At 21.0% G+C, this 17363-nt stretch overlaps 3 protein-coding genes across 3 annotated transcripts; 2 read left to right on the forward strand and 1 right to left on the reverse strand.

Annotated features, from left to right (window-relative positions):
* Positions 1-52: 52 nt before the first annotated feature.
* Positions 53-4863, reverse strand: SRAE_2000393700 (Hypothetical protein; the record flags this gene model as incomplete). Its single annotated transcript, XM_024642747.1, has 2 exons — positions 53-1756; positions 4855-4863. The coding sequence occupies 2 exons, from the start codon at positions 4861-4863 to the stop codon at positions 53-55; spliced, it is 1713 nt and encodes a 570-aa protein (XP_024508487.1).
* Positions 4864-7397: 2534 nt separating this feature from the next.
* On the forward strand, positions 7398-8099 carry SRAE_2000393800 (Hypothetical protein; the record flags this gene model as incomplete). Its single annotated transcript, XM_024642748.1, has 2 exons — positions 7398-7812; positions 7882-8099. 2 exons carry the CDS (start codon positions 7398-7400, stop codon positions 8097-8099), a joined length of 633 nt encoding a protein of 210 aa, XP_024508488.1.
* Positions 8100-10252: 2153 nt separating this feature from the next.
* Positions 10253-16821, forward strand: SRAE_2000393900 (Cullin-5; the record flags this gene model as incomplete). The annotated part of the gene is made up of 6 exons (XM_024642749.1): positions 10253-10309; positions 10431-10523; positions 10573-10707; positions 10769-10870; positions 10913-12850; positions 15367-16821. The coding sequence occupies 6 exons, from the start codon at positions 10253-10255 to the stop codon at positions 16819-16821; spliced, it is 3780 nt and encodes a 1259-aa protein (XP_024508489.1).
* Positions 16822-17363: the final 542 nt, after the last annotated feature.

Below are 17363 nucleotides of genomic sequence, written 5' to 3' on the forward strand. Positions count from 1 at the left end.
ATATATATTTTTTGATATTTAGAAGGACAGTTAATAATTAGCAACAATTATTTTAAACACCGAGGTAGGTACTATTTCCAAAATTTGAATAATTAAAATTAAAGCCTTTTATATTTTGTTTAGATTGTTGTTTAATCATATAACAACATTTACCTCTTAAAGCCCATATAAATTGATTAAAATCCTGTTTTAACCATTTTTCTGTTCCTGAAATTTTTATTGAATGTTCTTCTATTTGAATAGACGTTCCATAGTCAATGAGAATAAGTTTTGGAAATGATTGTGATGTATTATTTAACTGGAAACAATATTCTCGAAGACCATTGGTAGCACGAAAAGAAAATTGAAGATCCAATTCCTGAGCTATTTTACATAATTGTGATAATGTTTCACTATCTTCAAGAGAAAATTTTGATGCTGGTGAATGTATAGTTGAAGATGTATTAACAGGTGAAGCATCACCAGAAGAATATGAGGTAGAACTATGTGTTGTTTCTGGGGCAGAATCTGTATTAATTTCTTCATCTGTCGTTTTTACGATTAATGAGGAATCCTGAGTAAAGGCAGTTGATGTAGAGGAGGAGGTATTTGTATAAGCATAAATATTAGGAAAAGCATTTAAAAAATCTAATGGTGACTCATCTAAACTTCTTGTTGTTATTGGTGTAGTTGAAGTAGATGGTGATTGTTTTGAACAATTTATTTCACATGATCCCATTCCTCTTGTATCAATAGATTTTGCAATATTTTGTATTTTTTCATTAACAACAATTGATTTTAATATTGTATTTAATGGTGTATTACCACTACTCTCTAAAACTGAATCTTCTATAATTTCATCTCTAATAGAAATTATAGGTGACATTCTTTTTGTTTTATTATCTCTTACAAAATTACTTATTTCATCATTAGAAGCTGGTCTTTTTATAGCATTATTATTACTTTCTTTTAAACTTAATAAATATTTTTTAGATCTTTCATTAAGATACGTTTGTGGTGTATGATTAGGATATTTTGCTTTTGTAGAAATTTCATGATTATGAACACCAGTTTCATATAAATCAATTTTACCATCATGTCTATATAAAACATACATTTGATAAGTACATCGAGTTCTTTTCCATACGTTACATCTAAATGTTAATTTTACACCATTTCTTATTGTATCAGTTTTTCTTTTAGAAACTCTTTGTGTACATCTTACTTTAAGCATATCTTCTTCATTATCAAATGATCCTAATAATTTCCATTGAATTACATTTCTTACTTTTTTATATGTACCATCATTATTATTTGTACTATTATTATTCACAATATTTTTATTAATATTATTACTATTATTTGTCCCGTTATTAGTAATATCATTTTCTTCTTTAATAATAATACTTTCTTTACCATTATTAATATTATTATTATTTTCACAATCATTATTATCTTTATTCTTATTAACTCTAACATTTCTTTCTAATGATTCTAATAAAGGTGTTCTTTCTTTTTGATTATTTTGACATTTATCTATGACTTCTTCATTTACCTGTGATGATCTTGGTGTTGGAGATGTCATGCTTATAGATACATTTATAGGTATATCATTAGAGGATGAAAAATTAATTGAGGTATTCTCTTTTTTAGATGATCTATCATCATTTAAATTTTCAGATACTGAGATATTCTTATTATTATTTATACTATGATATAGGGATGGTGAACACACATCCTGCACCGGGGTTGTTGAAACCATATATGAGATGTTTACCTAAAAAAAAAAAAAAGAATAATAAAAATATGTCAATATCAGGAAGAAGGTCTGATAAATAAAAGTTATATAAATAAGAGAGAGAGAGAGAAAAAGAAGAAAGACAAATTTATGTTCAGAGGTCTTTTGATAACAAAAGGTAACATATAGAGATATAATTGAATATTTGTAGTTAAGAGAGTGTATGTGTGGTAAAATTTTATTTTACCCCTATTCAACAACCCCTATAAAATAATTCATAATTTTTTTTTAAATGAAAAATCTTTACATAACACTTTGCATATAAAAATAATGGTAACCAAATAATCAAGTAAAAAATAATATATAAGAACAAATAAGGTATAATAAAAAAAAAGGGAAAAAAGAATGATAGGAAATTTATACATATATTAAAAAAAAAAAAAGAAAATGATAATATCTAAAAATATAAAATGCTCAAAATAATTGTAAATAAGAAAATGAGAGGGAAAAATTGAAAGAACAAAAACCTCTACTAAATAGTGTCCCATAAAATAAGAGTACTTCCCATTTAGTTGTTTAAAAACAACTAATATAATACTATATTACTCTCGCATCTTAAAAAAGACCCCTCTTTTCTATTTAAAATATATTATCCTACTCTTAGAAATATACTGTATATATATATATATATGTATATATTCTTTTTTTTTTAATAAATATTATGTTAATATATCTTTTATAATTATTAAAAATATAAATAATAAGTTTAAAAAAAAAAAGAAAGTTATTATAACAACATTTTTTTTATTATTATTCTAATATTTAAAATTACCAAAAAAAAATCTTATTATTACTTTCTAAAAAAAATATAATAATTTTATAATATAGAAAAGATAAATATATATGTGAATTTTAATATTTTTAAAATAAAAATATATATATATATATATATATACATTATATATACATAAATGTGAATATTTGAAATAATTCTATATCTACATCTATAAAATATCATTCTCCCATAGGATGATGTTGTAGGGTGGCATCACTTAATAGTGTTGAAGGTTCTTTTTTTTTTTTTTGATGTAACGCATATCTATTTGACTTGAATGGTAAGAGGGAGTGAAAAATTATATTGTCAAAAAAAGGTTTTTTTTTTATTTTATTTTATTTATTTTTTTTTTTGTGATATAATTAACATATAAGAATAAACATAAGATGAAGGGTATGATAAATTATATTTCTGTATTCTTTATAAAAAAAAAAAACATTTTATATTAAAATAATAAATAAATGTCATTATATAATTTTTATTTTATTTTATTTTTTTTTAAATATTGAAACTATTACATTTCTATTAATAGTGGTAAAATTTTTGGAAAGTAAAAGAAAAATGACAGTTGGTAGGGTAACTAAATAAAAATTTAGATCGCATGTATAATATAGTTGGAGTGAGGGGATGGAAGGGTAGAGATGAATGTTAATCTGTGGTGTTTGTGGATTTTCTTACTTTTTCTCCATCTACTAAATAATTGTTATGTAATATGGTATAGTGGTGCGGTGTAGGGATGAAAAGTTAATGGAAGGAATTTGGGGAATCGGTCTTAATATGAGAGTGAAGAGCAAGAGGAACCAGGAATGAGTTGAAATATATATACATATACATATATATTTATACATCAAGGAGAAAATATCATTGGGGTTACTAAGTTATGTTGCAATGCAAAGGAATAAAAAAAAAAGAACTTTTCTTTATAGTTCTTCTTTTTTTTTTCTCTGGAAAGTCTTATCAAAAGTATCTATATAAAAATATTTATTATACCATATACAACCTGATAACTGCATCTTCCTTGGGTTAAAAAAGAAAAAATATACATATATATATATATTTTTAAAATGAATTAAAAACAAAGAAAACCCCAATAGTTTTGGGTAGAAAAAAAAAAGAGAGAAATAATAATGAGTATATAGATTATCTTTTTTCTATGATCAGTAGGTTAACCTCAATAGAAAATATCGTTTTTATTATGATAAAAATTGAATAAAAAAAAAAAAGATTTATAGAATTATAATATAGAATTCATAGTGATGAAGTTTTTTTTTTAAAAATAATATTATTAATATATAGTTCAAATTAACTTAGATTTATTAATATTATATATATTGGAAATTTTTAAAAATAACTAATTATAATAAGAGAAAAGAGTATGACACAAGAGTATTGGACAAAAATAATTATTTTATCTTAATAAGAGAATATCCCGTTATTTTTCTTTACAAAAATTGTATGTTTAAAATAAAGTATATTATTAATAAACTTGAAAATATAGATATTTATAAGTAATATAATATTATGAAAACAGAAGGAGCTTTATGATATATATATATAATATACATATATATATATAGTGTTAAAAAAAGCGAAAAGAAATTGGGTGTATAAACACTGGTACCCTAAAAATATTTAATGCTATACAAAGAAAAGAAAATACTTTTTTTTGTTAAAATAAAGCAAAAAGTGTTACTATACTGAATATATCTATAAATAAAATAATACATAAAAATAAATATGTTAAAGAAGTGGGGTCGGAAGAAATAATTGTTTATATTTAAAGATATAAAATGATTAGTGGTGATTTTTTAAACATAAAAGTTATTGAAAAAAATAGGGTAAAATTGATACTACACATATATAATGACATATTAGGACTACTAATATAATATAGTAGGGGTTACATAAACTAAAAAGTATATGATCATTGATGATATTTAAGGGTAAAAAGACATATCGATGTTTGATACAATAGAGCACTCTTTTTTAACAAAAAAAAAAAAAATAAAAGAAAAAAAGTTAATAGGGGTATATAATGTTTATCTGTAGATGGAGAATGTCAACTCTTTTCATCCAATAGATGATATTATTATAATCGTTATATTAAAATATAATATATATAAAATGATATTTTTTTTTTTAAACCAAATAAAAATACAGGATGAAATTTAGAAAAGAAACCTTGAAGGTGGTATGAAGTCTTTATTCATAAAATATTATATATGCGCAAAAATAAATGATTTACGTTACTTGAAGTATCCTTAATATTACATTTCCACACCAACAAAAATATAAAACTAACCCAACGCATTTATATATTCTTTTAGACGACTCCCTTTCTTTTAACCATCCACAAATATTAAATATATATATATATATTCATTTATTTTACTACTTCATTTGCACACCCTCTCTGTGCGTTATCAAAAATTACATCATCCCCCTTCTTTTTATATAATAAAATGCTTTAAAATAAATGTATTTAAAAAAAAAAAAAAAAGAAGACAACCTATCAAGCGTCCCCTTGTAAAAATTAATGTATAAAATAAAATATATAGAATTATTACATATCTGGTAGGTAGTTTCTCAATTCTCATTCTACCTTATATTTTAACACCTTGACCAAATTTGACTTTCAAAAACCTATATTATATTCTATCTCTTTACACATTATTTTGTTTTCTAGTTATATTATTATGAAAAAAAAAGAGAATATAAAAATGCTTTAAAAGTGGTTAAAAAAGAATGAAAAGAAGAGAGAGAGAGAGGAAATAAATATATTCCTTTTTTTTTAAATAAGTATTACAAAAAAAAAAAAAAAATTTGATATAATCTTTTCCTACCCTTACAAAATATAAAATAACATCATCCAACTAAAAATGTACAATCATTTCATAAATACAAAAGCAATTACTTTTAATAAAAATTTTTCTTTTTTATTTTCAAACTTTAAATAAATGAAAATCCTATAAAGCTTTGTTCTTATCTATTGATAATTATTGGAAAAAAAAAAGAGAAAATAATAAGATTAATTGGTTCATTAGAAACATTTCAAATTTATCCATCATCGACCAACACATGTAAATTTTCTTTTTAATAACAAAAAAATTCTAAAACATTTAACAAAAAAAAAGAAGAGGGAAGAAAGAAAGAACCAATTCAAGGTGCATGTTCTTGTAAATTGTACTAATAGATGTAAACAATTTTTATAAAAAAAAAATAATACATTCAATAATATGTCCCTTCTTTATTTTCATTTTTCTTTATTTTAAAAAAAAACATTTTTTAAAGTAACCTTTGAAAAGTATTGTGAATAAAAAAAATACTTTCTTTTATATATATAAAAATATTAATAAATAATATAACTTTAGTTTTTTTATTATTAAATATATTTTCAAACAGAAGGTGAAAAGTTGTATTTAAAAATATAAGTAACTTTTTTTCAGAAAAAAAAAACAAAAAATACACTAAACTATATAAGATGATTTTTGTTTCTATTTTTTTTTATCATTTAGTTACAACATATTTTAAAAAAAATATTAAATCTATAGTAAACATACAAAAAAAAGGTAACATAAAAAGTGTCAAATATAATTTAAAATTTTTATAATTATTAATATAACTTTGTATTATTTTAACATCCAATAAAATTTTTAATCTATTATTATAATAATAATAATTGTTTCAAAGAGTTTTCATTAAAATAAATTTTATCATTTATACATTTTATTTAGTTAAATAACTATCACATCAAATTTTTTTTTTATCAATTTTTTTTCCATCATTTTAACATTCATAAGAGAAAATGAAATCCTATATTTTTGTCTTATCTTTTATAAAAATCAATCAAAATGAAGAGTAAAGATATATTTTTATGGGTTAAAAAATGTATAATTATTGTTAAATTTTAAGTAAAAAAATTTATTTTAATATATTTTAAACCATTTAATTATAGTTTTTTTATTTTATTTTAAATATTTATATAAAAAAATGCAAATAATATTAAGTCAAAAAATAAATATCAATTTATCATAAGAAAGTATATGATTAAATTAATATAATTTCACACAAAGATAAAAATAAACCAATGTACTGTATTTATAATTTATAAAAAAAATAAAATTTTTTTTTTTCATAACATAATAAACAATAGGAAATAATGATAAAACATATATAATTTTTATTTTAATTAAATTTATTTCCAAATAATTAATTTATATCTTTATTAATTTACCTCATTATAATATATTTATATTTAAAATAATAATTATATTGATAAATGTTTTAATTTACCTTGACGTATAAATTATGTTTTTACAAAAAAAAATACTTTTTTTTTACATAATATTTTTTATTAAACATGACTCAATTTAGTATAATATTTATATCCATATAATTTAATATCGTTATTGTCTATTAAGAAAGTTTCCAAGGTAAATATAAAAGAATATGAAATAAAGAAATGTTATATATAAATGAAATACAAATATGCAATATGTTTAATACAATTTTTTTTTTTGTATTATATTTTTTTTTATTTAAATAGATCTAATTAAATTTATTTTTATATTAGCATTTATTTATTGAAGCCATAGTAACCTAAAAGTAGTTTACCGACAAATGTTAATATCTTTAAAATTTAATATATTTTTTTTAGTTAAACAACTACTTAACTTTATATATGTAAAATAATTTTTTTTTATCATAATTTATAATAGTATTTATTTTATTTATCAGATATCTTTTTTATATTATTATTTCTATGTATTTTAATGAAAATTTATTAAACTATATTGACAATAAAAATTGTTATTTTTAACTTTTACAATTAAAAAAGAAAAAAAAATGAATATACCATCAATCGATGAAACAATAAAAAGACCAACAACTGCTATAAATAATCATAAAGTTAATTTGAATACCCGTCTTAGGCCTCTTTATAATAAATCATCTTTTAATAAAGGATCTCCAGAAAAAGATAACACATATTATAGTGCATTTGCATTTCAAAATGCTTTAAATAATAAATCATTAACAAGGTACTCTACTAGTAGATATCCAAATATATCTTCAGATGGAGAAGGTATTTATCCAATATCATCATTAGAAAAAGTATCACTACAACAACCATATACAGATAGTACTGTTTCATCAGATCCAGTATATATGAATGTTGAAGGTTTCTCCCAAAATGGAAGACATTTATCAGTAGGTGGACAAAAAAATTCAGCCATTATTTCATCAAAACCTTCTACAGTTGGTAAGTAATTATATAATAATTATTGTGATTAATGAAAAAAAAAACTAATTAATTTTTATATTATTAAAGGAGTCCAAAGAAAAATGACAACTAAAAGAAATATAGGTACATCAAAAAAGTCAAAGATTATGGAAATTATACATAATAAAAGCAAAGTAACTCTTAAATGTTTTTGCATTCTTATTCTTCTCCTTATACCAATAGTTATTTTTATTATAATGATAATTTATTCAAGTAGTTTAGAACTTGATAGACCAAGAGATTTATCAAAAAATATACCAAAATAATTCTTAATAAATATCTTACATTTAACATTTTTATTTTTTTAGAAATTGATAATGAAATTAATAAACTATGTAATGTTAAAAATTTAATTACTTTTTTTTATAACTGGTATATTTTTTTTTTTATTTCATTACATATCTAACATCAAAAACCAATTATTAAGTTTGTGTTTGGTATTAAAATTATACTAAAATAAAGACTTTAAAAAAGGTTATAAGAAAAAGAAAAAAAAAAAATTTTTTTTATTTTAACTATAGAATGTTTAATTATTTAAAAATATTTGATGAATAATAAATAAATATTTATTTATTAGTAAAAAAAAATTATTTTGTGTAATAAATATTAAAATTATATTTTTGAAATGATCACATTTAATATTCTCACAAATACTTCCTTTTTACACTTTCATTTAGTTATAATATTTTATAATTTTATAGACCAAAAAAATTTTATTAACATGAATATATATTTAAAATTCTTTAAATACATTTTTTACATTTCATTTAAAAAATCCATTCATAAAGGTTAAATTTTTAAGTAATATTAACAGAATTGAAATTATGAATTATAATATTTTCAAAGAAAAATTTAATAATTAAAAAAAATTGTTTTATGATGTATTTATTGGTAGTAAACATGATACATAGAAATTAAAAAAAAAGTAATATATTAAATTAAATATACTGTATTATTATGAAACATAGAAATTTTTTTTTGTATTAATAGACTACCATATATTTTAGTGTACTTAATTTTATTTTTATTCTAAAGTAAAATAAATTATAAAAAAAAAATTTATTTAATATCTATACAAGAGATAATGTTTATTTTTAAATATAAAAATGTCAAATTATACTTCAAAACATTTTTTTTTCGAGTGTTGTTAAAATGAAAAGATATTAATTAAATAAAAGAAATAAAACAAAAAATAAAGGAATAATTTTTAACCAATAATATAACATTAAAAAATATTTTAAAAAAAAAGTATAATTGTAAGTTAGAATTTATTTACTTTTTTTTTTAATTTCAATTAGATTTATAGGAGTGTTGCTAAGATTCGTTAAATAAAAAGTAAAAAATATTAAGCTTCATTGTAATTTTAATTTTTTTTTATATTGTTGAAGATTTTTTCATTTACCAAAATTCAATCTTTATAATAATTATATTATGGTGTTGGCTAAATATATCAATTTTTTGGAGCAAATAATTAGAAAACTATTAAAGAAAAAAAAATTTTTTTTCAATTTAATTTTTTTTTTAAATTATTTGATTTTATATCAATAAATTTTTACTTTTAAAAACATAAATTATTCCATATCTTATCTGTATAAATTTATATGCTACTTTATTTATATCATTTACCACTTATCTTGTTCATATCAATTTTCATGTATTTTTTTTATGTATCATATCATTTTGTACTGATTTCGTGCACATAATAATAATAATTTAATTTATTGATATTAATGTACTCAACTAAAAAAATATTTTTAACCTTTTTATCAATATTATACTTACTTTTAGTTACAGACAAAGTTTTTTAATTGAATTTTATCAATTTTATTTTTATACTTAACCATTGTGATTTGATTCATGTCAAATAAACTAACTTGTCAAAATTATGTCTATTTCAAGAATTTTTTTTAAAAAAAGTATATTATATCCAGATACTGTCTTATAAATTCAAAAATTTTTATTAATAAAAGTTATTTGCAAAAGTGTTTGTTTATTTTTTTTTATTAAAAAGGTTAAGAAAAAAATTATTTAAAATATTTTAATTAAAAAACTTCTGAGTGAACATCAACTTTTCATTGTGATATAGTTTTTGTTATCTATAAACAAAATGAAATTGAAGTAAATTTAATGAAAAAAAAATTGCATTTGTTATTGATTTTTCTATTAAAAAAAATACATTATTAATACTTTTGAATAATCACTAAATCTCTCCACCAAGATTAGAGATGGGATAAAAAAATGTAATTCTTTCTACCTTTTTTTATATGATTTTAAACAATCAAAATCTTGAAAAGAATATCTTTTGGACAAAAATATACTTTTGTCTGCAAAAATAAAATATAGTTGACTAAAGATAATACATATTTTCATTAAATTTTCATAATTTAGTCAATTTATTTTAACTTACTTATTAAAAAATATGACTTGTACAGCAACATCCAATGATAGCAATATTTCTAACAATGATAATACTCAGGTATGTTTTATTTTTTTAATATTAAAGTATTTTTATTTTGACTTTATTATTTTTGTACTATAATTGTCATCAATTTTGAACTTTAATTTTTTGATAATATATTATTAAATTTTTTTTTTAGATTATAAGGCAACCTTATGCAAGAAAATTTATTGATTTTGATACCTATTGGGAATCAGCTTTACTTATTGTTCGTGATTTAATGGATCAAAAAGTATGTTATTAATTTTTATTAAAAACTATATACATTTTTTATTTAACAGAATGTCTCCCGTCAAAGATGGCATGAGTTATTTTCTTTAATTTTTAATATTTGTACATGGGATGATGAAGGGCAAGATAAAATAAATAAACGGCTTCACAATGAATTTTCAATCTATGTTTCTCTAGCTGAAAAAGTATGTTTAACATTATGAGAGATTAATTGATAATTATTCATATTTCTTTTTTTTTTTTTAGAAAATTCGTTCTAACGGGAATAGTTTGGAAATATTAAAATTGTACATACATGAATGGGACCGCTTTTATGTTCTTTCTCAACATCTTCCTCTTCCGTTTAAAGTAAAAACTTACAAAAAAGGAAATTCTCGATATAGAATTCAGGATGTTTTTATTAAGGGTATTGAAGATAATGAGAATGATATTCGAAAGTTAATGTATACAATATGGAGTGATATGATTTTTTCACAACTCAAAACAACCTTATGGTCAAGTGTTGAAGTTTTGATAACAGATGAAAGAAATGGTATCTCAATCGATGAAAATCTTATTATTGGTGTAAGATTATCTTTTGTTTTGCTATCTCCCGATCAATCAGATAGATTGGAAATCTATAACAATATTTTCTTGGAAAATTACTTGAGATGTACTGAGGAATTTTATAAAATTAAAACTAGTGAAGTTAGAATGGATACTGGTATACGAGATTATCTTAATTATATGAATACTAAATTAGATGAAGAGGAACAAAGAGCTCGTAAATATTTAAATACAGATCCTGAATCATTAAGAAAATTAGAACAAGTTACTGTTGATGTTTTGGTAACACAATTTGCTGATGAAATTTTAGTTGAAGTACGTTCTTTGATAAGAGATAATGATGTTCCACGATTATCTATTATATATAAAGCATTAAATAAAACAAAGGATAAAATGAATTATGTTCTTGATGTTTTAAAAGAATATATTACAGAAGAAGGATTATCTACAATGCGTGAGAATGCTTTAACTGTTGCCTCTGATCCAGAAAAATTTGTTGAACAACTTCTTGATATGTATAATAAGTTCACAAAATTAATTGATGATGCATTTTGTGGTGATATACGTTTTAAGACAATACGTGATGTAGCATTTAAAATTGTTGCTAATAGTACTGATGTTTTTAAAATGGAAATACCTACAAGAGTAAAAGGACGAGTTAATATTGAGTCAAGATGTCCAGAATTATTAGCAAATTACTGTGATTTATTGCTACGAAAAAGTGGCTTATCAAAAAGGTTATCATCTGAGGAAATTGATAAGAAATTAAATGATTTATTAATAGTTTTGAAGTACGTCAATAGCAAAGATATTTTTATCAAATATCATAAAAATCACTTATCAAGGCGCCTTATTATGGAAGCTTATACTGATATTGAACGTGAGGAATATATTGTTAATCAATTTAAAGAATGTGGAATGCCAACAGAAACTATAGGGAAAATGTATAGAATGCTTCAAGATCTTGATCTTAATAAAGATTTTAACTTATTTATTAAAACTTCGAAGAATATTAAGAATAATAATAGAGATGCTACATCAAATGAAAAAGATATATCAGATTTGTTAAATGTTAAAATTCTTAATGAAGGCGCTTGGGGTCGTGGTAAAGATTTTGTCAATGTTACATTGAATGATAATCTTGAAGAAGCAATGCATTCAATAGAAAGTTTATATAAATTTAAACATAAAGGAAGAAAACTAAATTGGATTCATCAATGGTCACATGGTACAATGACATTTACTTCCAATAACGGGAAGTATGATCTTGATTTGTCTGCATATCAAATGGCTGTTATCAATTGCTTTTTCCATTGTTCAAAGGGTAAATTATCATTTGAAGCATTGAAATTAGCTACAAAATTACCAATTAATGAATTAACAAGAACTTTAGTTTCGCTAACTGCATTTCCAAAGATCAAATCACAAGTTTTATTAACTGATTGTGAAAGTGTGGCATCGCGAAACTTTAAAGATGAAACATTATTTTGGATAAATCACGACTTTTTTATTGTTAAAAATAATGCAATTCAAAGTCGTGGTAAATTAAATTTAATTGGAAGATTACAACTTGCTGCTGAAGTATCTTCACAATTGGAGCAGGATGAGATAGTAACATTACGCGAGTTACGTACACAAGAAGCTATTACGAAAATAATGAAGATGCGTAAAGAGTGTTCTTGTACTCATTTAGAAAATGAAGTTGTGGAAATGCTTAAGAATATTTTTTATCCAAACAAAAAGTTAATTAAAGAACAAATAGAATATTTGATAAATGAAAAGGTTATTGAAAGGCACAAAAAAAGTCAAAATGTTTTTGTTTACTTATAAATCATATTTTAAATGATTTGATTTTTAATAATTTTAGACAATAACATAATTGAAATTTTTATAGCATAATTATGTGTAGATAAATATTGCTCAACTTTGCCTTCAGAATTATTTATGAAAATAAATATTATTTTTTTTATATTTTTAAAAAAATTTAATTTAATATTGATAGAAAAAAAAATTAATTACTGATAAATGTTTAAAAATAAACAAATTTCTTAAATTATTATTTATTTTGCATATTTGAAAAACATTTATTTTTTTATTTCCAAATGAATCATATCATTTGTTAAAATAAAAGTTTATATGATCAAAGATTTTTTTTTAAATAAATATAATGAGTAAAAGATTAAAAATTTTGATGTTATTATATTATTTAAAAATAGAAGAAAGAAATTTAATTTTTATATTTGAAAGACTTATTTTTTTTTAACAGGTAATAACAATTTTGTCATATTTTTACAATAAAAATAAATATAAAGATGAAAATTTGATTTATTATCATTAAAACATATTTTAAAAAGTGTTGTTTTTGTATATTTCATACGACTTTATATATAAGTATATATTTATTTACTATCTCTCCTTAATACTTTAAATTATTTGGTAAATATTATTTAAATAACATCATTTTAAATTAAATTAAAATAAATGTTCTTTGTCTTTGACTTTTAAAAAAATTTCAGAGACAAACATAAAAATAAAAATTTTTTATTTTCTATGTAAATGAGTAAAAAAAATTTTATCTAATTTCTTTGTTATCACAATAATTTAATTTTCTAAATTAATAAGGAAAATTATTTATCAAACTTCCTAGATGTATATTTTTATCTAAATTTTTATCTATTTTTAATTTAGTTATTATTAATAAAATTGTACCATAGTTTTATTGAATTTTATTATTTGAACATAAAATCATAAAAAAAAAATAATAAAAATGTTGATATTTTAATCTAACTAACTTTAAGTTTAACTTTTTCTTTTAACATCTTTGATTTTCTGATCAGAAAAATAATAAAATTTATAAAATAAAAAAAATTACAATTTTTGTAAGTTTTATATAGTTTAATCTATACTATTTTAAATTATCTTTATTGTTATGTCAGAATAATTTTATCAGGTATTATTTTAACTTTTAAATAATATGTAGTTTTTGATAAAATTGATAACATATATTTTTAATAAGCTTACCATAAGTCTTTTATTACGCATTTTTAAAAATAAGTGATATATTTTGGGAAATGTATAAGGATATACATAAAAGGCGGTATATATTTAATGTAATATTTAAACAAATCATTTAACAAAAAAAATAATCTTTAATTTTCTTAAAAATAGTATTTAAAAAAATTAAAAGAGTAAGTTACATTGACGACAATCACATCTTATCGTACAAATATGGCTATTTTTTTTTAATCAAAATTTAATTATACAAATATTGTCAAAATAAAAAAATGTATATTTGAAAGGAAAAATAAAATTATAATATATATTATGATTATCACTCAAAATATGTTCATACTATTATTAAATTATTAATTTGATATATATTGATATTTTATAATTTATCAAAAAAATTATTATTATTTTTTTTTTTATCTTTTCGTCATCCTGTGATTATGTAAAATATTTATTAAATATAAAATTTTTAATTTGTTTCATAACTTTGTATGATAAAAAATAATAATAATATGTATTTGTACTTAATGGGTAAATAAATATTGGAATTAAATAATTAAATGACCTTGTAAAAATAGTTTAGTCATCATTATAATTTTTTTAATTATAGTTATTTAATTTTTATCCGTTATATAATTTGCCTATATGATACTTTATTTTATTTTATTCTATTTTAATGGTACTTTTTTTTGATAAATAATTAGTACTAGGTTGAAGGTAAAACTAGAAAGTACCTTTTCATTTTTACTGTTTTAAAAAAAAAACATTTTTTATTTAACAAATTTATATCTCTAACTACTTCATCATTCAATTACATTATAGACTATTTTATTTTAAATTGTTCAATTTTGTATTTACATTAATAATATTAATACTAACAATAAGTAATGTAAATAAATTGACAAAAATAGTATTGTTATCATTTGCATAAATAACGAATTCTTTTTATAAAAATATATTATGAGGTAGCCACTTATTCAAAGACTTTACATTATCAATTATAATTTTCACATATATCTTGTATAAAAAGTCTTTAACTTATCCTAAGAGGGTTTAGTAATGAAACTCAGACAATATGATCTTCAAACTTAATTATGTAACTTTCTTTTACATTTAATTTCTTTTACCTTACTTTATTTTAAACATCAAAATACATATCTTCTTTTTATATTAATATATATGGTGAGTTATCATTTCTTTCATTAATATTCGTACGAAATTTTTTTTTTTAAATAATTGGATTAGTATTTAAATATAATATTATAAAATTTTTTTTTTACTTATTTAAGATTATGGATAAAATAACAATTTCTACCATTTTAACTTCAACTGAATCATTAGGAACTTTTCAAAGTGAAGTATTATGGGCATTAATTGTTGGAGCATGTCTTGCTTTTCTCTTGGGTTTTGGAATGGGAGCTAATGATGTTTCGAATGCTTTTGGTACATCTGTTGGTAGTAAAGTATTAACTCTCATTCAAGCATACATTCTTGCATCAATTTTTGAAACATTAGGATCTATTTTGGTTGGTTATAATGTGACTGATTCAATGAGGAAAAATGTCATTGATACTTCATTGTATGCTGATGAACCAAAAGTTTTGTTGATTGGACAATTAGCAATATTAGCTGGATGTTCTTCATGGTTAATAATTGCTACTATTGCTAAATGGCCTGTTTCAACGACACAAGGTATCGTTGGTGCAACTGCTGGAATGTCTTTATCTATGAAAGGATTTAATGGAATACAATGGATGGAAATTGTTAAAATAGCTGTTTCATGGGTTGCATCACCATTATTATCGGGTTGTGTTTCTGTTATTATATATACCATAGTTGATCATACAGTATTAAGAAAAGATAATCCTTTTCATTGTGGACTAAGAGTATTACCATATTTTTATTTTGTTTGTTTAACCTTTAATACATTTGCTGTAATATATAGTGGATCAGTGATCATTGGGATTCCAAAGATACCATTAGGAGTTTCAATAGGAATAGCTTTTGGTATTGGGGTAATAACATTCCTTGCTACAATGTTTATACTAAAACCAAGACTTCGTATCTGGATTGAAAAAACAGTACCAAAAGATACATATCTAGATACTAAAACTATATCACTTGAAGCATGTGATGATAAAAATACAAAAATACCAACTTATGAAAAACAAAAAAGGGATGGTACAATTAAAGGATTTTTTAAATGGCTTTTACCATTAAGAGACAGACAATCACCACTTCAAGTACTTAAAATATTTTCTTCTATTCAAGTTTTTACAGCTTGTTTTGCTGGTTTTGCTCATGGAGCAAATGATGTAGCAAATGCTATTGCACCATTAGCCGCATTAATATCATTTTATAAAGATGGTAATATTGACCAAAAGGGTGCAACACCAGTATATGTATTATTATTTGGTGTTCTAGCAATATGTGTTGGTTTATGGGTATTGGGACATCGTGTAATACAAACAGTAGGACAGAATATGTCTGAAATTAATCCAGCATCTGGTTTTACAATTGAATTTGGTGCTGCTGTTACAGCTTTGATAGCTTCTAAAGCTGGTATTCCAATTTCAACGACACATTGCCTTGTTGGATCTGTTGTTTTTGTTGGTATGATAAGAAGTGGTGAAGGTATAGATTGGAAAATTTTTAAAGGAATCGTATTTTCATGGATAATTACACTTCCAACTTGTGCATTAATATCTGCTGGTGTTATGAGACTTTTGTATTTAACACTTTGATATACTTAAAAATTTGATTTATTATACTTAACAATTTAGATTTTTATAATTTGTAAGTATATTTAGATTTCAATTATTTTTCAAATAATATATAATCAGTAAAAGTACATTAAACTAATGAAAATAATTTATGATTATTAATAAAAAGATCATTTTATTCCAAATAAATATATTTTTTGTTAAAAAAAAGTTATAAAAATTTTTTCTTATCATTTTATTATCTTTGATAATGAAAATATAGTAATATTTAATACACTTTTTAAAATGCTTATATATGAATTTTTTAATTAAAATATGACTTAGAATGTTTATTAAATATTCTAGAAAATAGATTTTATCATTCTGTGAAATCAGATTGTTAATAACTTTAATTTGAAAAATAATATGGTTTTAGAAAAATCAAAGTTTCAAACATGAATGATTCTTTAAAAAAAATAGTTTTCTTATCATTACTCAAATAAAAATCATATTTAAATATTATTTAATAACTTTATTTTATGAATCTTCTTATGCGGTTTTCAAATTTTTTTCAATATTAAACT

This window comes from Strongyloides ratti (assembly GCF_001040885.1).
Source record: "Strongyloides ratti genome assembly S_ratti_ED321, chromosome : 2".
NCBI classification, from domain to species: domain Eukaryota; kingdom Metazoa; phylum Nematoda; class Chromadorea; order Rhabditida; family Strongyloididae; genus Strongyloides; species Strongyloides ratti.